General features: G+C 40.1%; 1 protein-coding gene across 1 annotated transcript in view; it reads left to right on the top strand.

Moving 5' to 3' along the window:
• Window positions 1-24,250, top strand: part of WSCD2 (WSC domain containing 2) — a 1,121,035-nt gene that overhangs the window by 961,145 nt on the left and 135,640 nt on the right. The window contains exons 8-9 of the mRNA XM_078667416.1: window positions 4,159-4,323; window positions 20,220-20,420. Coding sequence (XP_078523542.1) covers window positions 4,159-4,323; window positions 20,220-20,420 — 366 coding nt within the window. The remainder of the gene's footprint in view (window positions 1-4,158; window positions 4,324-20,219; window positions 20,421-24,250) is intronic.

Genomic DNA, 24,250 nt, shown 5'->3' with positions numbered 1-24,250 from the left:
TGGGTCGCTTTTGCTGACTTTTATGAAAATTGACACTATAACCGTGTGGGGCCAGGACTGAGGGAGTCCACACTAAAGATCTTGAACACATTGGTCAATAGAGGAGCTCATAGATGTATTTTTTCGTTGAATACGTCTATTGGGACTCCATCAGGGCTAGGGTCCTTACCCTTGCGGCATCTGTTAATTGCTGTCCCCACTTCCACAAGTTCTATGTGTACACCAGCAGGATGTGCCACGTTATTCTCCCCAGTCTCTATAAGTTGTTCGTTTTTGACCATGGGTTGTGATAGACCACAGTAAAGTGACTAAGCCACTTCTCAAGGGAGATAACAGCCTCAGTGCTAGGCTACATAAGTTCTAAAATAGGGTAGATTCACAGCCTACCAAAAGGTGAAGACCCATTTTCTGGGCACCAGTTACTAATAATACATCTCAAGCATCCTTTCTTATCGCCATTTTCTATTTTTACTTGCCTATTTATAATCCTTTCTGTGAGAAGAGATGACTTCCATGTCCCTTGGCACTGAGCAAATGGCAGGTTCCTGGGAGTCTTAGAACAGTGTAAATGGAACCATCTAGCTGGCTTAGATCCATGCTGTCCTAAACATACTGTTTGAAAATCCCTAATAAACTCACACAAGGTCATATAACAATTGATATTTCCTCCTGCATCTGACTCATCTTTCATGCATCCAAATAACTCTTTTTTTTATAAAACATTTCAGTAGATCGGTCAGTAAGCGTGATTTATCAATGTGTTCCCACTTCATCAAAAGACATGCAATTTGTGATATCAGTATGATAAACATTGTGTTTGGTATTTTATCCTTTGTAATAGTTCTTAATATGTCCACATTAGTTGTGTGTCTTTCTCTTTTGCTGGGAACAGCATCATGTCTGATTCGTCAAGAACCACATTAAAATGCCATTTCCTCAAGGTCTTCCATATATCAATCTAAGATGCCATGATATATATTATATAGTATTGTTTGAAAAATGACAGTTTAAAAAAAGTTGTTATAACCTATTGAGTGATTTTCCATGCCTGAATTCCAAGTATTTGCATTTTCAAGATAGGTTTAGCTCGTACGTTTTCCTTGAAGGATTTTGGTATGATGAATTACCTAAATCTAGCCAATGTGTAATGGGGCCAGTGATTACTATTTACTTATTGTTTTAATTGATTTGGGGTGGCAAAACAGTGGCCATAATTTAAGTCAGTTTGCTTTCATTTTGTAGATCGCATATTAAGCCTCTGCATATTGTTAATTGTTCTTTAGATTTGTATGTGAAATGTTTTTTCAGTATACCAATGAATCACATCTAGGGCTCATTATGATGGAGGATTTTCCGCCTCCTCCGGGCCGGCGGAAGGCACCTCCGGCCCGGAGGAGGCGGAAAATCCTCTGCGGAGTCACCAAAGACCCACCGCCGCATTACGATGGCTGGTGGGTCTTTGTTTCTGTCCGCAGCTTTTCCGCCGCGGTCGGATTACAACCGCGGCGGAAAAGCTCTCATTTGGCTGGCAGTGTCTATCAGACACCGTCAGCCAAATTAGGAAGCATTTGTAAATATGCTTTTCCGCTGCGGTTTTTCCGCCGTGGAAAAGCATGTGTACTTTTGATTTTGGGGGCCCGTTGCGGGCCCCCAGGGTGTAGGCGGGTGGGGGGTGCACATGGGGTGTACCTATGGTACCCCCCAGTATTTACATGCACAAAGCGGCAGGCACCGCGCGGTGCCTGCCGCTTTGTGCATGTAAATGTTAAACATGCACTTTTAACATTGCGGCGGGTGCTGCTTGAAGCTGCACCCGCCGCAATGTTAAATATCCAGGATGTGACCGCCAGGGTGGCGGTCACATCCTAATTTGCACGGAGGGACCGCCGCTGCCCCTGCGGACGGTCCCTCCACCTCTGGGGTGGCGGACGGACGCATGTCCGTCCGCCATCCTAATCGGCCCCTTAATGTGAGGAACTAGGGAGATGTCGGATCTTCCTACTCAAAAGTATCTCTTAGAGACTTTTTCTAAAATATGGACACTCAAATCAAACCTGCCTTTTTGAATGAATACTTTTGTGAGGTAAATGAGTGTTATCCAAAACCATTGTTTCTACACTTGGTACCTAAAACACAAAAGCGGGTAGCAGCTGACATAATGTTTTCAAGATACTCGGGTACACTTTGTGGCAACTGCATCATGCACAAAATGTGATGTGGCTTTAGCACTACTTAGTAGTTTTTTTTTGTTCTCTTTTTCTTCTTTCCTTTATTCTCTTTCCACAATTATGATATGTTTTTCAACACATGGATAACTTTCACCTGATTACCTCCTAAAATATTCTGGTCCTCATTTTGAGGTCCCCGGATGTGGGATTGATAATGCTGCCCACAGGCTTAATGGAACCAGAGGTTCTATTAACTCTAGGTATGCAGAATTAATGGGAAATGCTGGGATTCCTCTTCGGAATTAGTAATTACTAGAGAAAGGGTAATTCCAGGTCAGATTCTACTGATAACTCCTCATACTCCTCTTTCTCTCTATGAACTGTTTTGTCATTTTCTATTTTTGGTGCCATTTCACATTTCATAATTATGGAGTCGAGTCACAATTTTTGTTGTGCATGTAAATAATGCTATGTTGGACATGGAACATGGACCTGTTCGTGAAAAGTGCACTAGTCCTCATTCACAGAATCTGGATAGTGGGCAGTCCATCAATATAGCAGATGGTCTACATAGAAATTTGTAAGTGTAGGGGTAGGGTGATGAGGCTGGCATTCAAACTTTGACTCTGAAGAAAGTACATTCGTGGTCAAAAATTTCCAGGGGAAATATTTTTTTGGGGTGGAAAAAAAGCATCGTAAACAAAAGCGAATTTATGTATTTCTGCCATGTGTACCTCAACTGAATGAATGTCAACAACAAAGACAATCCTCTGAAGTACAATTTTTTAACAGAGATCTGTAGATCTTTGATTTCCATAGATTTTGATGAATATTCCGATTACCTTTAATAAATCACGAACATGTGTCTATCAATGAAAATAAAGATAAAGGAGAATGATTTGTAGACTCTAAGGATTGTAGCCCTTTATGCACCGTCGACTATTATGATACATTAATTATGTTATCTTGGCTAATGCTATACTACCACCATACATTTACATTGATAGAATTATGCCACAACTTAATTTATACCACTTTTCAGTATATATTGTGGGGCATATTTACGAGCCCTTTGCGCCGCCAGAGCGTCACTGTGTGCCATAGCTATGAGTGCACGCAAAGCCTCTAGGTGTTGCTTTGAATGGCCTCATAGATATGGATTAAGGCAAGGCAGTGCACATTGCTGTGTTTATTTTATTTTATTGTATCTTATTTATTTGCCTTACTCTGAGCTAAGGAGGCGTTCCATGGGTGTTGTGGTGGCTTTTCTTATGCAAACTCCATGGATTTTGTAACTTCCCTAGATGCACAAGAGCATGCAAACCTGGGGAAGTGCCAACACCTTACTCCTTCCAATGTAATGCATACCAAGGAGAAATATCTGTATTTTCCTCCTTCTATGTATGCTGCATTGTGTAGCACACATAGAAAGAGGAAAACACCTCTTCTGATTGCTTCTATGCAGGGAGGTTCCCCTTCCTGCACAAAAACAATCCTGCTGACAACACAGGCACTCTTGCACCATGGTGCAAGGACCACTGCATTAACGCTATTCTGCCGAAACAGCATCAGCACAGGAATGCACCGTATTGCATAAATACGTTGCATTCCTGCTCTTTCACTTTGGCGTAGGGCAGTGCAGCAAGGACCCCATGGACTATTCTCTGCAAGATTCAGGAGATCAATATGAATTTCATTTGCATGCAACTAATTTAAATGAGAGTCATTTATCTAGTTAGGAGCTATTTGGAAATTCTGACATTTTTCCGGCCCCTAGCCACCTACATAGGACAACCCTAGTTTAATGAGACGAGTCTTTGAATAGGATTTTATATTATATCAACTCTGTTTACAGTATAAGATACATTAATGACATGCTCCGAGTTTCAGATGGGATTCTGCATCTCTTAAAGCACTCTTACTGCTGTTTTCATAGTTGAAATATTTTGATCCTATTCTAATTGGTGTTTCATTTTTCTTTCTTCTCTAGATAATCGATGTATGGACAGAAGATTTTTACCATTGCGATCTAAAAAAGTCGTAGCCCTGGCAAGTTTTCCAGGGGCTGGGAACACTTGGGCCCGTCATCTCATTGAGCTGGCGACTGGCTTCTACACTGGGAGCTACTACTTTGATGGATCTCTTTACAATAAAGGTGACAGCCTTTGTCAGATGTCTATGGTGTATCCCCTGTCACGTTACGTTGCTCCAAAGAAAGATTTTATATTTGCTTTCTCCAGTGTCTATTACATATTCAAATTAACAATGAATTTGTTTAATTGATTCAAAATAGTGGACAATCTTTAACAGCTATAACCTACACAAATCTTTGTCTAGTACTGTTTGAGTCCTTAAAAAACAAGTGATGCATATGCTCCTGCTTCTGCTTGCTAGCAGTTGTATTACAGCTCCCTCACCATGTTGTAAATTATTGTCAGTTTGTTCATTGTAAGTTTTCAGGACAGGTTTTGGGATTGGTGCTGATGGTGGGTTCTACTCTTCTGCGCCTCTCATTAAGATCACTAATTTTGAACTTAACCAAATACTGAAAGGTTTAGTCTTCTTTAACCAGAGTTTTTGTGCAGGTTTTTAAAGGGCTGGATTAACCATGTCAGGGAATGGCCTGTGTAAATGTCTCTAAAGTTTAGCCTGCTGCGGCTCCTCCACTATGGCCAAGGAGCATCCCCCCACCCTCCCTGCCAGCAGTGTAAAAAATAAATAAAAATAAAACAATAAGAAACCCAGGTTAATTAACGTGTTATTTTGTTTCATGGCAAATCTTGGGGGCAGAGCTAGGGGGATGACGGACACCAACGGGGAGTGGTGACACCATGGCCAGTCATTTCAGGCAAGCCAAACTGTCATGCGCACTGACTGTCTCCAACCCAGCTGCCTTGCTGGGCTGAAGATAGAAAAGCACAGGCTCCTACTCTCCCTGGGAGCGCAAATCATCAGCGCTCAGACCAATCCTGAAGCTACTCTAATGCAAGCGCCAAGAAACCGATGGTGATAGTGCGCGTTATAAATGTTTTTAATAGAATAATAGAATAATAGAATGCATGGGAGCAGCTTCATGATTCGCCTGCAGTGGCGCTGCATGAAGAGCAGAATATCGGCGATGCAGTGGGCTGCAGTAATTTTTTTTTCCTTCTTATTCTTTTTTTCATTGTCTCCTTTCCAACAATGGCCCGCCACCACACCCGCATCACTGGTCTCCTCATGACACCTGCAGCGACTGAGTTTACCTGTGAACTGATGATGAAACTACTCTAAAGTTTACCTGTGAAATGTTGATGATTTCCCATAGAAATATTGGTAATCAACAGGCTACTCGGAGATTAAAGCAGTGAGTTGCAAATAACATCTCTTCATACACAGATGAGTAGGAAGGCATGACTCTAGGATGTAAATATGTCAATAAAAAAGCTTGAGAGTTTTATTTAAGAATATCAATAACACAAATATTGTCTGACATAAATATAGTGGCCTACATATTGTTCATAAAAATATCACTACATTGGTTGTACAGTTTCAATTATTACCTACAATGAGGCGATATTTTGTAAATAATATTTAGGACTCTTGGTGCACACACCAGTCAACACTCCTGCGCCATACCACCAGGGTGGAGGCCTCCGGGCATCTCCAGCATTGGAAAAACTCACTTTTTGCCTACAGGGACATCACTGCAGTAAATCTCTTCTCAGCACAAAACTCACTGATTCCCTCCAATAGTCCCAGTTTAGCAAGTTTTAGAGCATTGCTGAAATTATGCCTTTCTCCTTACCTGCAGACTTGTGGTTCCCCCTCTCTAGTCAGAGTCAGGCGGAGAGCTGTTTGTAGACAGGCGAGCATCTGCTGACTGATTCAGCATAAGCTTCTGACTCGGTAGTATGTCCATCAAAGGACAACCAAGTCACACTGATGATCCCATCACCCTAATGAGAACAAGGACAACTCCACTTATAATCCTTACCTGTGCCCATAATGCAATACAAGAATGATGAAGACAAAAAAGACATTCCCTAAGTAGAAAGCTGGAAACTGCAAAGTGAAATAAAGGTATAGGCAGTGTCTGGCAGTGGATTAAAGTGTCCTGAGGTGTATTAAGGACTACGCAGCCTTGGTATTCAGTGTGCTGAAATATAATGGCACTGGCTGGGCTTCTTAGCAGCGTTTTGGGCACCTACACTCATTATTTTACAATTTAGGCACTAGTGAAACTACTATTGAAATGTCATTTAATATCATAAAAGGGATCATGGCATCAATAAACCAGTTTCAAAGTCGGTGCATGGATAGGAATTGTAAGACAACTTCGAAATGCTATATGCTTTTATCAAACGTTTTAAATAAAGCTTGGCCTGCCACCACTCAGACACCATTCTCAAGAGTGCAGCATGCTTTGTTAGCATGCATTAATCCTGATGTATGCAGAGAGGAGGGTTTGCTGTGACAGTGAAGCCTACCCTATCAGAAGAATTTGTTGCCTTCAAGGATGCTCTGTGGGTTACTATCTTCATGGATACCTGATTCACATCTATCAACAGCCTTTGGTTCTGGAAGCGTAGTGCTTGTTATGGGAGGGTTGCTCATTCCACTGAAATTCCCTTTGGATACTCGAGGAGGGAACCATCCATCACAACGCAACTTTTACGACGCACTACCATTACAACGCAGGATTTACAACGCAAATCATTACAACGACTTGCGCTGGAGGGCGCTGTAGGATAGGGAATAGTTTAATTTACTATCCAAAACCTTTCCTACAATCCACGGGGACTGGCATTGGAATAGTAAATTAAACTATTCCACTATCCAGCACCCCCCAACGCAAGTCGTTGTAACGACTTGCGCTGTAAAACCTGCGTTGTAAAGGCATGCGTAGTAAAAGCATGCGTTGTGATGACATACATCCCTCGAGGAGCCATTTGCTGAACAAATCCGTAGTACAATTTTCCCTCTGTAGCATCAATCTTTAGCTACCTATTTTATCCATGTTTTAGAATACACAATCCCCCTTATCAGAAGAAGATCCTCTGCCTGGTCAAGAACCTTTGTCAGAATAGCCGAGGCGATGCTAAAGTTCTTATTTTTGAATCGCTTTCAAGGCAAGTATGGTCCATCTCTTATCATTAGAGTCTTGCACGAAAGCTGCAAAACAATAGAAAGAAAAGAAATACCTGCTCTGTTTGACGTACCCATTGTAATGGTGCCGATTCTTGATCAATGTTTATGCATTTTTTACTCAAGCTCAATATAAATGTTAAGAACTCTCCCTCTGGATCTACAAATAATATGATATAGTATGTACATATCACAAGACCGGGCTATGCGTCGACAATAAAATCAATATGAGAGTAATCCGAGCAAAAACGTGCCTAGTTATCATACGGCTGCCTAATCCCCTTTCCTCCACCTCCCAGACCGCCATGCCTGCTTGCACTGGTTTATTGGAGCAATGTACTTCACCTCCGGGTTTCTGCTGCGTAAAATAAAATGAGTTAATTATCCAAAACACTGTGCTCTGCTTGCTAAATGCCAAACAGTATTTCATGTTTATTCCGAGCTTTTGACTCATCTGACTGGGCAAGGTTGTAACCAAGCAACTACTTGATTAGCCACCATGTATCCATGTTGTGTTACAAAGCAGAAGAAAATAAATTATACATTTATAATTGATGTAATACATTTAACAGCACATTATCTCTTCCATGGCTTGAATGATTAATCACATTTATTTCTGGGAGGTGGCATGAAATTCCTGAATGAAGTGCTGGATCAGTGAGTCAGTGTCAGACATCAACACATTGAAGGTCATTTGTACAACAAATGAACATATAATAACATATAAGATACAACTCAAATAGACACAAGAAATCACTAGCAACAAAATAGACAATCACAATTTGCAAGTTTCACATTTTAACAGAATATCAATATATATATTTGACTCTGATCACATCACAGATTCTTAAAATAACAATGGCGAGATTTGTTATAATCAGACAAGATTGATGCTTCTGGAATGTATGGCTTTTCGTATGATTGTGATCCAGCGCTCTCACCAAAATATTGCACAAATGACACTATCTACTACCACAAAACTTACACTACAACACTAGGCCCATAACAACAATAGAGCGCTTGAATCATGAGGCGATAAGATCTAAATATAGTTGTTTAAACCATTCTGCAATAATCAAGACCAGCTTGTCATTTTAGAAAGTTTATTTTAAACACATCTAGGAAAACTTAGGTTTTGGTATTTTATTAAACAAGCATTAGAAAATGTCATAAAGAAAGATTTATTAAGTATTAATAAAAAGAGCATAAATCAAGAATTATTATTCATTAGCAGAAATAAGTAAAATTAAGTATTTCCAAAATCCTAACTATATCTCTGTCTCTACCCTCATCACCTAGTAATAAAGTAATTAATAAAAACTCCTGTCCTCACGTGTAAAGTCCATCAGCATAACATCGTCCTCCAGAATTTCTCGAGCGTAAGCCAACTATGTGTTCTCTGAACCTATTCTTATACCCTAATTTAAGCTGAGCTAACTATTTTTCACATTCCAGCAGACGAATTCTAGTTCACCATTGGCTGAGTCACCTCGTACCACAGTAAACTGTGACACCTCCTTCTTACATGCCCGGGCAAATTCACTAGTCCATTGTTCATTTAGAAGTCTTGGCAGCTCTCCTTAGACTGCTACATTTTGTAGCGACAGCTTCCTTTTAACCTTGAGCCTATCAGCTCTGAACTCCCGTGGCACGTTAGCAAACGTTAGCAAATTTCTCCAAAAAGTCATCTTTTTAGCAGTTCAATCCAAAACCTTTCAAAATAAAAGCTCAGAGGCCTTTTCCATCCTTCTTGGAATTATTTTCACTTGAGCCATTTTCATCATTAGGCCTCTTTCAGAAAGCGTCAATTTTCTGCGCCACTGTCCCTGCGCCACTTTTAAAAGGGTACTATTTTCCTGCAGCCATCTCTAAGCTTCACTTGTAAAACTATTATATAAACAAACACAAAGAATAATTAATGAAAGAAATACAGTTTGTTCTGTTGCCTCCCATCATTGCTAATAATTAACCCATTAGTCTAAATTACCTAGCAGTAAAGCACAAATAAAGCAGCATTTTATATTTACCAGTCTTCATGAATTCATAAAACCTTATGTGCACCTAGAATAGTAGAAATGACATCACATAGACAAGGGAAGCAAAATAAGCACATGCCATTATTTTAAAAACAGCTGCTATTAGTTATGACATGACAATAGACAAGATTAATTTATTATTTTCCACATACATAAGAATGCAACATAATGCACATTTATGAGCACACATGTTAATTTCCCACGTGTTCTGTAATGTAATGTAACTTTAAACTAGGTTGAATTAGCACACACAGCACAAATTGTTAGCATTATTAATTTATTTATGGAAGTGTGACTTCACGGGTTTAAACAGATTTCTGTTTTCTATCCCGCTCCATCAACTCCCTCATCTGGTGATTAACAAATCACCACACCACCACCCAATATTTTAGCAAAGATTTTATCTAAGATGAACATGATTCAATTTCACCTGTATTAGTATTTCTAAAGACTTATCTCATCAGTTTATCTACAATTCTCATATTGAGTTTTAAGAAACCCCTCTAGTTCTATTTCTTTCTCTTGTGTAACATACAACTGAAAAGTGTTGCAAAAAACTATAACTAATAAAATGTCAGTATCTTGCTTGTCATATTAACCTTAAACTTCTCCTTGTTAATTTCTAAAAGAACAATAACCTAAATTAACCAAAGCAGAATTATAATTGCATTGAGCTTGCAAAGAAAAATAAAACAAAAATTGTAAAAATTTTACCTAAATTTTCTAAAAATTTCTAACACCCCCCTTTTTCAATTTTTTTTTATTTTTTTTTTATATTCTTTAAACCTTCTAACAGTTTTTCTTCGACCTAATGTCACAAATAAATTTTTCAGCTAACAGTATTTCTTCGACCTTGTGTCATCTAACAAGATTTCTTCAGCCTTATGCCAAAAACAGAAAACCTAAAAATTTAACAGGTATGTACTTCAATCATTGTCACTTTTGTTTTCAATCTCTTTTTGACTCTCATCATTTACCTCCACTACAGGTATCACTTCTATTTTCTTTCCTGCCTCACTTTTCTTTACAGTATCTTTTTGACTTGATATCTCATCAATCTGTTCCTTTGATCTGTATCTCAATTTGAATTTTAGGCCTTCATTTTCTCCTAGCCATTCATCACATTTTCTTGGTAATTTCTTCTTTTGCTTGGTCACATTACATTCTGTTCTCCAAGCTCCTTTTCTGAATTTTCTTATCTGAGAATCTTCATCATTCTCATCAATTTCGGTGTCAGAAATTTTCATTCTGGACTCAGGTACTTCTTTACTCAGCAGCTTCACTCCGTTAGGAACGTCATCTTTGTAGCTGGTACTTGGCAATTCATTTTCTTCTTTTTCTACAATTACCTTCAACTTCCCAGTTTCAGAATTACTGTTCCTGCTTTCAGAGCTACTTTCCTGCTTTTCAATACTCTCCTGGTCTTCAATCACAATCTGATCACATTCTTCTTCTGCTTCTTTTTCTGACAGATTTCCATCATTTTCTAAGTCTTCAGTCACAACTTTCAAGTCTTCTTCAATCAAGGCTTGTTTTCTATTCATGTTCTCCAGATGTCGACCAACTTGTCGATCTTCAAAATCTGGATTCTCTTCAGACTCTTCTTCAGAATCTGAATCATCAATTGTGACACTATCCTCAGGATTTTCAGGTGTAGTTACACGAAAAGTATGGCCAGTGTCAATCCACCTCTTCAGTCTTTTGCACTTCTCTGCATTTGTTGTGACAAGACTGACTGACCTCCTTTTCTGCCACCTTGGCACTAGAGAATTCCCTTTTAGACGAACCTTTTTCCTGATTCTTTTTCCTGGTAACAGATCAAGTACTTGCTCTTTTTCTCTTGTTTGCACTTCAGTTTCATCTTCATCAAACACAGAAATCATTTCATCTGATAAATTCCTGCAGTTCTCCAAATTGATGCTATCATTGATAGTCATCATTCTTTTCTCTGGTATAAATGTTTGTCTCATGACCTTGTCCATCATAATATTACGTGGACTTAAATCTGTCTTTTTATCAGTAGTGCTTCTCAGAAACATCAAAACAAGTGGAAGGATATCTGTCCACTTTGTACCTGCAGCTAGGCTTATTTTTGCATCTCTGTCTTTTATAGTACGGTTCTCATGCTCCTCAACATCTGAAATTTCTGTTCTATCTGTACAATGGAGCAGACTGTTTTCAATATGTCTTTTGTCATCTACTAAATTTGCAACAGTAATTTTATCATCATGTCGCATCTGAAATGTTTCAACCCATTTTGTAATCAAACAGAAAATCACAAAAATGTAGCACAGTTTGTAATGCAGTGACATCTCACAGAAATTCATTTGTAATCTGGTCAATGAACCACTCTCCTGTAATTCTGTTCCCAATCTCACAACTGTTCTCTTAATTGTGTTCACTTGCTGACAAGTCAGACACCTCTGGTAAAGAAATTCTACAATTTTATGGTATATTCTGTCCATATCAGTAATCATGTTATTTAGCAAAACTACTCTGTCATTTCTGTATATCCAAATATCATTCTCATCTCGCTGTCTAAAATCTGTTCTCAACCATGTGTTATTCTCCTCATGAGTTGCATCATCTTGTAAGTCTTTGACTACCTGCCATGTTTCAACTACAGATGTTAGTATTAGTGAACTCAAAGCATGTTCATCATTCATTTTGTATGCTGCACATATCACGACAGCAAACCTTTCTGTCAATTGAATGTTATCAATCAATCTTTTAATTAAATTTGCATTTCTGTTAAGTGAACCTGCAGAAGTCAATGTTTCAATCTGTTGATCAATTGCATCCTTTACTTTGATGTCTTCACTCAAAAGAACATTATTTTTATTCCAAAATTCTGGAAGTACATTTAATCCTTTTGGACTGTTTTCCTGTTCTTTATTTAATCCTGTATCTGTTTTCTCTGTCTGTTTATTAACAAAAATTTGCAATGGCAGTGAAGCCATGTCAATCTGCTGAACCATTACCTGTCGCTGTATTTGTAGCTGTTCATTTAGCTCATTTATTTCAATTTCCTTTTCCTTTGACCATAATTTTGACTCATCAGGCTGTATCAATTTAATCAGATCAGTATCGGACTTCTCACTTACCAGAACTGAAGTCATCTCTGTTTCTTGCTCGGTTGTAATCCCTACTAATTCAATCTCAAGTACAATAGAATAAACCTTTTCAATTAATGGGACCTTTAAAATTGCGGAATTAATTTCATCTTTTCTAAGTACAGGCACTATCTCTTTTTCCAAAATTTTCATGGACTCCTTCAAATCATTTGATGAATTTACATAATCAGGAATATTAATTCCAGATATACCAATCATTTCATCATGTTTTTCAATTGCATTAATTTTAGTAAAAGTCTGAGCTGGCACTTTATCAGTTTGATCTGACACTTTTGGCGTTGTATTAATCTGCTCTAGGGGTCTTCGTGAATTTCTGTTCTGATCCATATTTACAACATCAATTGTACACTGATCTATATTTTCTACTCTGACACCTTTATTATTTATTTTCACTAATTTGGGAATTTTTAATTTACTTTCGCATTTGGCAACAACCTTTTTCATTTTCTTATACAAGGAAGACATTTTATTTCTCTTTATATAATTCGGTAAATTTACTCTTTAAATTTGCCTTGCAGCGCTTGTTGATCAATTAATTAATTAATTTAACAAGGTCAGGTGAAGTAAAACTTTATAACCTGAACAATTTAATATAACTCCTAATTTACCGGTATCACTAATTTTAATTTACCTGTAAAGAAAAATTTTAATTTGCAAAAACAGTAGCAACGCAAAATATTTATTTATAATAATAATACCAACATATAATCACATGTGTTTTAATTGTACTTAATTTTTACTTACACACCTTCTGCAACATATACCTGTGAAAAAAGAAAAACCTAACCTGTTTGCTTTTAAATTTGGGCAGTAAAATGTAAATTAACTAAAACATTATTGGTAATAATCTAATCAATAAATCAAATAATAGACCGAACCACCTAAATAGAACAAGGACTGCATATACTTTTTAATATTATGTTTCTGCGCGCGCGACCACCTTTGAACAGGATTGTTGCTATACTGCTGTTAATGATTTATATGCAGCTTTAGTGGACACTATAATTACACCAGTAATTAATATAGTAACTAACAAAAATGCTTGGAAATGTTTATTTATTTAATGCTCGAGACAATTACTATTTAGGAACAGCGTTTAAGGCTCATTACTATACTTTTAATTGATGGAAACAATTTCACCAGAATTCCCAGCAATTTTAATTTAAAAAAACGAAGCTCTAAGCACTAGCACTAGAGCAGATGTAAACAATGGACATCAGCCAATCAGCGTGACTACTACAACACGCAGCCAATCAGAGCACGGCGGCGCGCATCGGCCAATCACAGCATAGCAGCTGAAACACTCAACTAATCACAGCACAGCTATTGTTGTGACGCATGCTGCCATTGCTGCAGTCTCTCTCCTCTCACGCTCAGCTCCTTCTCTAACAAATACGATCTTAACACAGCGCGCAATCTTTCGCTTAGCCCATATACCATGTAACTCTAAAACAATATCATAACTAGGAAGGAAATCTAAGCGGCGATATTTATTGTCAGAGCGCACCTTCCCTCGCGCTCCAAACAGTCCCTATTATTGTAATACAGCGCACAACACTCAGTTCTCACATTAGTTGCAACGCGCTTCGTTTTAAATAATAGCGCGTCTGACAGGAAACCAAAACGGGGACATTTCAAAACTTTTAACATATAACAGCGCTTTAACAAATCACAGCGCGACTTTGCTGTGACACCTAGAGAGCCACAACAAATCACAGCGTAGCTCTGCTGTGACGCTGCGGCACTTCTAGCCAATCAGGACACTGCTCCTTGATGACGCGACGGGACTTCCACAAATGGAAGCGCGGTTCCCTCGTGAAGACACGGCCTTGGCTATGACGCGACGGCCACCTTAACAAATGGAAGCACAGCTTTGGCTATGACAAGACGGCTTTTTAACGAATGGGAGCGCAGCGGCTTTCACTCACACGGCTCTCACGGCCGCTGCTGTTCCAGCTCTCTCCTTTTGCGCTTTATACAGTTTTTAGAAATATTCTAATACAGCGCACGCTCTCTCGCCTACATCAGCTGTAATACACTTTTCTCTTCCATACAATAGCGCGGCAAATTAATAATCCCTCTCTTTCTCGCGCGCTTGTCACACATTAGCTGTGACCCAAAAACAATAGCGCGACGAGGAAGGGAATTTAAAGCGACAATTTATACTTTTAATTATTTACTCATGACACTCCAACCAATATTGTTAATAGGGAGAGTCTTGCCCAATCAGAGCGGCGCTCACAGAGCTTCGCCCAATAGAAGAGCAGCTCACGGAGCCTCGCCCAATCAACACGCGGCACTGTGTATGACGCGTCGGTGTTCTCACCAATGGGTGCGCGGCGGCTGACGTAGGGAGCTGCTGCAGACAGCTCTCTCTCGTACTCGCGCTTTAACAGCCCCCCTCCTTCACAAAATGCATTTTAACAAAGCGCGCTATGCTCTTCTCTCAATATCAGTGTTTGGGAAGTATTATAATTCAATTAAAACGGACATTTATTTCGAGGACGTTTATTTAAACAAAATCTTTTAGCAGAAGGCACTCCAGACTCTTCAATTAATTGGAGTGATAATTTATTATGACGCTTTGGGTGCTTGACAGCTATTTTTATTCTTTAAGCCTTACACTTACTACACGCATCAGTTTTTAATTTAGCAGCATTATTAAAACGAAGGGAACAAAAGTGGAGGCTTAGCCAATTACAGCATAACAACGCCTCAACCAATCAGAGAGCAGCTTTTTATTAACAATGCTGACGCTCTAGCCAATCCGAGCGCGGCAATTCTGACGTAGGCAGCTGCTGCAGCTTCTGGCTCTCCTCACACAGTTTCACTCGCAAAACCAGCCCCTCCCTTACAATTTTCGATCGGGGCACATTTTAATCTTTTTAAACTAGGGAGAACAATTTATTATTATATTTAAAGCGAGGAATGTTTATAAAATGAATACTAATCACTTTTTACTTACTTATAATGTTTAACAACGTGGAATACCTTAATTATAGCCTAATTAACACAGAACATTCCAAAATGCTCCTGAATGTTTTAAAATAGCACAGTTCACCTTTTTATACTTTTCAACTATGCTGAACACTTTTGAATTGAATTTTATTAACGTGCAGAGCTTTTAAATGTATTTAAACACTGCACAACATCATAAAAAGTCTTAGAATGGTACAGACTTTATCCTGAACTTTCCTAAGTACCTTAAAATTACTTTTGGTACATTTTAGTGAATACATAAAACGAAACTCATCTGTCTGCTTCTCTAATTAGGATAGTTTACATACATTCAAGTATCCACACTTCGGAATAGTCGGCGCTATTCACACTAAGGATAATTTCCATTTGCCAGTAGAGCAACTCTTACCCTACCCTTCTAACACGTAAGAATATGAACTCATTTTCCTCTGAACGCACCGCGAAGTGACAGTATCTAAGAGTTCCACTTGAACATACCTTACAAAACAATCACACACTTTCACACTGAAAATTCCCTAACTTCAGTCACACATGAAATCCGTACAGGACTCTCACCTGTTTATAGAAATCATGCACCGTTAGCAAAATAACACCGTTATCCGTACAGGGCTCTCACCTGTTTATAGATATAAAACATGTACCCGTACAGGACTCTAACCTGTTTATAGATAATCATGCACCGACATTACTCTACCCTTCACTCAAGCTTGAATATAACTAATACTCTTATCACAGTGAGTTTTATGGAAGGCGCTTTGTCCCTATTCTCATGCTGCTCTAATTTCTTAGAAAACCCTCACTATTACAAGATTCACACCTAGCCCTAAAACTGTGTTGCACGGCGACAACACTGTATTGCACGGCGACAATACTTCTGGTACACGGCGATACCAACAGTGATACTCGGCGATATCACAGAAACAGATCAGATATTCTGCATGACTACCTTCTCATCACACAGTTTTTGTACCGGTACACACATAGCACAAAATAAACAAACTCAACATGTGTTAAAACTTAATCCTATGAATTTACCAACATATATGTATCATGCATGTAACATGTATGTCAAAAACAACATATATAAACCGTCCGATGGCTACCAGAAATTGATCCAGCGCTCTCACCAAAATATTGCACAAATGACACTATCTACTACCACAAAACTTACACTACAACACTAGGCCCATAACAACAATAGAGCGCTTGAATCATGAGGCGATAAGATCTAAATATAGTTGTTTAAACCATTCTGCAATAATCAAGACCAGCTTGTCATTTTAGAAAGTTTATTTTAAACACATCTAGGAAAACTTAGGTTTTGGTATTTTATTAAACAAGCATTAGAAAATGTCATAAAGAAAGATTTATTAAGTATTAATAAAAAGAGCATAAATCAAGAATTATTATTCATTAGCAGAAATAAGTAAAATTAAGTATTTCCAAAATCCTAACTATATCTCTGTCTCTACCCTCATCACCTAGTAATAAAGTAATTAATAAAAACTCCTGTCCTCACGTGTAAAGTCCATCAGCATAACATCGTCCTCCAGAATTTCTCGAGCGTAAGCCAACTATGTGTTCTCTGAACTTATTCTTATACCCTAATTTAAGCTGAGCTAACTATTTTTCACATTCCAGCAGACGAATTCTAGTTCACCATTGGCTGAGTCACCTCGTACCACAGTAAACTGTGACACCTCCTTCTTACATGCCCGGGCAAATTCACTAGTCCATTGTTCATTTAGAAGTCTTGGCAGCTCTCCTTAGACTGCTACATTTTGTAGCGACAGCTTCCTTTTAACCTTGAGCCTATCAGCTCTGAACTCCCGTGGCACGTTAGCAAACGTTAGCAAATTTCTCCAAAAAGTCATCTTTTTAGCAGTTCAATCCAAAACCTTTCAAAATAAAAGCTCAGAGGCCTTTTCCATCCTTCTTGGAATTATTTTCACTTGAGCCATTTTCATCATTAGGCCTCTTTCAGAAAACGTCAATTTTCTGCGCCACTGTCCCTGCGCCACTTTTAAAAGGGTACTATTTTCCTGCAGCCATCTCTAAGCTTCACTTGTAAAACTATTATATAAACAAACACAAAGAATAATTAATGAAAGAAATACAGTTTGTTCTGTTGCCTCCCATCATTGCTAATAATTAACCCATTAGTCTAAATTACCTAGCAGTAAAGCACAAATAAAGCAGCATTTTATATTTACCAGTCTTCATGAATTCATAAAACCTTATGTGCACCTAGAATAGTAGAAATGACATCACATAGACAAGGGAAGCAAAATAAGCACATGCCATTATTTTAAAAACAGCTGCTATTAGTTATGACATGACAATAGACAAGATTAATTTATTATTTTCCACATACATAAGAATGCAACATAATGCACATTTATGAGCACACATGTTAATTTCCCACGTGTTCTGTAATGTAATGTAACTTTAAACTAGGTTGAATTAGCACACACAGCACAAATTGTTAGCATTATTAATTTATTTATGGAAGTGTGACTTCACGGGTTTAAACAGATTTCTGTTTTCTATCCCGCTCCATCAATTGCCACTTTTAATAGTTTCAATGGAGTCATATGGTAATCCTTCCCAAATGGAGAGCAACTATGCCTAACCAATGTCCAGGCACAATTTTTTCATTTGGGGCCTGTACAAAAAAGTAATCTGTAGAACTGGAGCTATCCAATTTTAAACATTGAAATGAAAATAGCGCCAAAAGCCCAAGCCTTACACATGGCTGACTGGTCATTTGAGATCATGAGAAAGTCACAAGTTTGGGCCGAACGCGAATGAGTGATGGTCTGATACAGGGACCAGTTAGTCCAGCTGAAAAGTTACTGTCTCAGCCCAGAGAAAAATTCCCATGAGGATGGAGAGGGGCGTGAAGAGCAGGGAAGTGTCCGGGCGGTTGTTGATGTAGCATGAAGAGCAGACCAGGCACCGCGGGTAATCAATGCTGTAGCTTGAAGATACTGTTGTTGTTGTAAATGGTTAGGCTGTAGTAATACGGAGGTGCTCCTTGCAGGCGGCCAATGCTGTAGCACGAAGGGTGAGGGAACTTTGTTTTGGCGGGCAGTGCGAACGACAAAGCTTTGGCACCAACATTCCTGTTCATGGTCGGGAAGAGCCCAAACTTAAATTTAGCTCAATTGAGCCCACACCAATTTGTCTATGACCTGAGGGGCACCATTTGCTGGTCAGGGGCTTGCTCCAGCTGGATCTGGGTGGTGGTTCAGGTGACTGTGAGCCTGTTATGTCCCTGTGGCTCTGAAGAGGAGGCCAGCATACTAGCTCTTGGTGGTCTGAGTCAGGTGCAAGTCCAACCCCTCTGACTCCATCAGGAGGGCAGCAGGGCACCAAAGCAGCAATCCAACAAGGTAGCAGTACAGTAAGGCAGTCGTCCAGCAGGGCAGCAGTCCAGCATATGGTGAGAAACATCAGCAGCACAGCAGTCCTTCTTCCTGGCAGAATATCCACAGGTCCAGAAGTGTACTGAAGAGGGAGAAGCCTCTGGAGGTTTCCCTTTATTGTGCATAGGTTTTCTGCCTCTACTGTCCTGGACTAACTACAAGGGTATGCAGCCCATTGTGTGGAGGCAGTACACGGCCTATTCTAGTTTAAATAGGGCTGTGCACAGTTTCCAGCTCCCATCCTGTCAATGTTGGCCTATCCAAGCATATCTAAGCCCTATAAATTAAAGTTTTGAAAATGCCCCTTTTTGAAATGGGCAATTCTCCCCCTTGACCATTTAGTGCCAGCAGCCTGTCTCTCGGTCAGATGACCAGGTGCCAGCGCCAGGATGCCCGCAGGGTTGCAGTGCTCTTTACAAATGCTAAAAATAAATAAAAAATAAATAGCTAACAATTGAGCTTTGTCTATTCCTCCTAGACACAATATATAAAATCCATGCTATAAAAGAAGATTTTCCATTAAATTCCAAAGACATGAAACATGAATTGGTGATCCGTTCCCATTCGGATGTTACAGCTTATTAAATGAAATAAGGCAACTCCAGTGTTATTCTACAGAGAGGTAGGCCTTGCAGTAGTGGAAAACGAATTTAAGAGCTTTTCACTACCAAGGCATGTACAACTTTTAAGTACATTTCCTACATTATAAGTACACTGCACACACCCTCTGGGCTGTCCAGGGCCTACACAGGGGGGTGATTTAGATTTATTAGTAAGGAATGTTTGGGCCTGGCCAAGTCAAAATGCCATTTAAAATAGCATACACAGTCTGCAGTTGGCTACTCAAGTGGTTGGCACAATCAATGCTACAGGCCTACTATTAGTATTTGATTTGCAGGCCCTGGGTACATGAAGTACCACGTCACTGTGGACTTACAAGTAAATTACAAGTAAATATGCCAATTGGGTGTGAACCAACTCTACCATGTTTAGAGAAGAGAGCACAAGCACTTTAGCACTGGTTAGCATTGGTAAAGACGCAGAGTCCTTAGGCCAGCACAAAAGAAGTCAGCAAAACAGGAGGGTTGAAGGCAAAAAGTTTAGAGGGGAAACTGCGCCAAGGATGCCAGATCTAACAGGGCCTTATCTAGAGTTTGGGCAATGGGATACTCTGTCAAAGCATGACTAACATCTTGTCCACTGTACTACAACTGCTACAGATATAAGGATATGTCTATCACAAGATTGTGATAGAGTCACAACACATACACATTTAAAGCAGGGTGGAGTGAGTGGGGAAGTACTCAACTTGCAAAAGGTGACATTTCTAATCCTTCTTCTTTTTAGGCTTCAAAGGGGAGCGAGACCACTGGAGAAGCGGAAGGACGATTTGCATAAAAACCCACGAGAGTGGCAGGAAGGAAATCGAAGCTTTTGACTCGGCCGTTCTGCTGATTCGGAACCCATACAAAGCCCTGATGGCAGAGTTCAACCGGAAGTATGGGGGCCACATTGGCTTTGCCTCGCAAGCTCACTGGAAAGGAAAAGGTACGCTATGGGGCTCCGGTGGTGACAACTGAGGTAGCTGATGGTTATTTACATTAAGGTAATATAGAAGTGTGTTTTGCATCTTGTTTCTTCCTGGCGTCGCTTCATCCCGGTGTCTTTTTATGATTTAGGTGCATAATGCATGCACTTTGAAATACCTGAGTACACGAAGTACCTCGTAAAAAACTATACACTAGCAAAAAGCTGTTTCCATTTCCGGTATTACTTGCTAAATGATATGGTTGTCTGCGTTGTGAGGATCATTGAAGTCAAGAAGTGGAAGACAGGAAGCTAAAGCGAAACATTTGTATCAAATAGGTTTGCTAAATTATGTGAAGTGTGCTCTGTATACAGATAGGCAGAGATGCCTCAATCCACTAAAACAAATAGCAGAGTTGGACTGGAACAGAAAGTTGTCCCCTGCACCAACATAGAAGTTGGGCCCATTAGTTAATAAGATAGTTAATTAAACAGCCAATGTTGGAACTTGTAAAGACATACTTTGTGTTTTGCAAGGTATGTAAAACTGCATTGATTTGAGTTTGCTGCAGTTTTAATATCAGGGAAATCAACAGTGAAACCCTGCTTACTAGGCCACACATTGGGCAAGCCCTTCTGGCATTGCCGGATTGCCCAGTAGACCAGACCGACCCTGAAAATCAAGCTGATCGCCAATGATTATGGCTAATCGATAGTTGACTATAATAGCTACATTGTACATTGTGTCATTTTGACCTCAGTTACAGGTGAGAAGGGGGAAATAGGACTGTTTTCAACAGAATCGTGCTGCCTACAACGCATACACTAACTCGGAAACCGTATAAATGAACTACAGACAGCAGAGCTCAGAAACACAGACGCAATGCATGCTCTGTGTTAACAAGTTCGTGAAAATGTGAGTATGGCCCTGTAGGAAACGTATCGATTTTGCCTTGACGACCCCTTTTTTTTTTACGGATGCTGGTGATTACTGCACTGAAAGTGCCCTTGGCTCTGCTAACCAGGGCCCGTGCTCTGTCCTGTATAGATGCAATTGGTATAATTCTAATTGCCTGAGACATCCTAAGCCCCTAATATATGGTAGGGCATGTAGGTTTGGAGACCCCAGTGGACTTAATGCACTTAAGTGTGCACTGCTGTGGCGTCTGGTGTCATTTTCAAGCCAGGTCTGCTTTGCAGGCTGGTTGTAGAATAAAACTATGTCCAGATACGACTTTGGAATTAAAAGTCCAAAACTACCTTTTGATTACTTATAAGTCACCCCACAGATCTGCCCTAGGTGCCCCAAGGATAGGGTGCCTTGTTATATAATGCAGGAATGATATAAAATATGTTTTACATGCCCTGGTAAGGAAAAATGACCAATGTTGTTATTCCCTATTGTAGTGCTGCTAACCCCTTAGGCTAACATGGCAAAGGCTTTATCAAACTTAATAAAGTCTATTTTTGCGTTGGAGCTAGATTGCAATTTCATTCAAAGTATCAAATTAATGGTCTCATTAAATCCAACAACTTGCCATGGTTAGATTTAATGTAATTATTACAGGAATGTAGGTTTAGAAATTACTATACCGAAGTTACCTTGAACAGCCCTGTAGCAGCCTCTTCTGAGTGGCCAGCCTTTGACAGCCTGAGCCAAGCTGCTCCTTGAGTAGGTGTAAAGAGGCCTGGAGCTGAAACAATACAGCCATTTTGTGAGAGGAATTTTGCTTCCTGGAAAAGCTAGGGAAAGGTAGGGGGCTAGGTAGATAGGCAGGATTCCTAAGGTAATAGACCAGGGGCCAGATGTGCAGCCCATTTTTGTGCTTGCAAACAGGAGATCAGCCCGTTTGCGAACGCAAAACAGTGTCATGGCATGTACAAACACAATTTTGCGAGTCACTGACTTGCAAAATAGCAGTTGCGACTCACGCTATTAGGAAGGGGCGTCCCTTCCTAATAGGAAGACTCCATGACATTTACTGTTGTTTTGCAACTGCATTTGTGGTTGCAAAACACACACATTTTACCACCTAATTCAAGTAGGTGTTAAACCACTCACAAATGGGTAGGGGTCCCAGGGGACCCCTTCCCCTTTGTGAATGGATGCGAAAATATTTTTTACCTGCCCTTAAAAAATGAAACTGAAACTTTAAATTTTCTTTTTTAAATGCAGCCAGTTTTCCTTTAACCCCTTCGACGCTCATGACGAGCTCAGCTCGTCATGAGTTACGCCTCTCGTACGCTCATGACGAGCTGAGCTCGTCATGAACCGCGGGTTTTCGCAAAAGTTAGCGCACAGCGGGAAAACGCGTAGCGCGCATGGTGTTAAGGAAAACGGGATGCATTTTAAAAAAACTGCTCTATGTATAAAGCAGTCCCAGACATGGTGGTCTGCTGGCCACAGCCGGCCACCATCCCTGTGAGTGCTAGCCATTCCCAATGGAGTTGCAAATTGCTTTTGCCTCATGAATATTGGTGAGGCATGCAATTTTCGACCCCAATGGGAATCGCAAACAGTGTCTGAGACACTGTTGTACATTCAGTTTAGCGAGTCTCAAATTGCAAGTTGCAATTCTGTGCAGTTTGAGAATCGCTAAACTGAATGGTCTTACATCTGGCCCCAGATATCATAGGCCCCAGGCCAGGCCCCACTTCCTACATCCCCAGCCGGATAGGAGCCCCCTAATTAGATTAGAAGAGGGGCTGGAAGTGGAGTGTAGTCAGTTGTTAGCCACACCTTTGGGTTGGGGTAACCAAACACACACACCAAGGAGAGATGTTCTCCATTTTGATTTTTGTGAGAACTGTGCATTTTAAGTCAGAAATATGCCACACTTTACAGGAAGTGGTCATAGCAAGGGGAGGTAACTTTACCCCTATTAGTTGGGGTGGATCCCGTCTTGCCAGCCCAGAATGATAGATAAATATGTAGGAGCTGCAGGAGGTTCTGAGAACACTGCCTGGAACATCAGAAGAAAAATTACTGCCCTACTGAACTCTTGAACTGCACCACAGATGGCTTGTACTCAGAAAGACTGCACCTGCTATACTCACAAAGCTCCACAAAGAAAGGACAATGCCTTTCTTGAGGAAAAAAGAGTGGACTCCCTGATCAGCAACAGGATGTTTCCCTGGACTGTAGTGGTGCATTGTGGGAAAGTGAGTCCTAGCCTCCATGAGGCAATCCAGAGTCTCTGAACCCCAAGCTGGAGATGCTGGACCCTTATCGTGCCCAAAGGTACTCAGAAACAACCAAATCTCAATGTTTGAAAACTTTCGTCAAATTTTTGCAAAAAAGCTCCAGAAGGAGACTGGTTCGACATAGAGAGTCAAGCCTTCGACTGCAACTCGCCGATTGGATCGACCTTGCTGGTCATCCTACTGAAAAGCTCCAGACAGAACTCAACTAGAGCTGGGAAGAAAGCATTGGTGCCTGCTTTGAGACCCTCCTCGCCGTTGAAGCTGAAGGATTCGATGCCTGTCTTTTCACAGACCAGCTGTGCTGCGGCAGCCCTACGTCATCGACCCGGATCCGAGAAGGTCGAGGACACACTGTTGAGCCCGTCAACAAGAGGAAAGCTCCAGGAAAAAAACGAAGGACCTCATTTAGATCCCAGCGTGGCGTGTTACTCAATCACAAAGGTGACGGATATCCTGTTCACCAAACTATAAATCCCATAGGATATATTGGGATTTATATTTCGGTGGACAGGATATCCACCCCTGTTCATTGTGATGGAGTAACATGGCTGCCAAAATCTAAATCAGGCACTAAGTCCGAAGGTAAACTTTTGACTGGGTCCTAGCACTCCAACTATTTGACCCACGCTCCAGTATGGTTAGCCTAA

This window comes from Lissotriton helveticus, chromosome 11 (genome assembly GCF_964261635.1).
Source record: "Lissotriton helveticus chromosome 11, aLisHel1.1, whole genome shotgun sequence".
Classification (NCBI taxonomy): Eukaryota; Metazoa; Chordata; class Amphibia; order Caudata; family Salamandridae; genus Lissotriton; species Lissotriton helveticus.
This window is presented reverse-complemented; position numbering and strand designations above follow the sequence as displayed.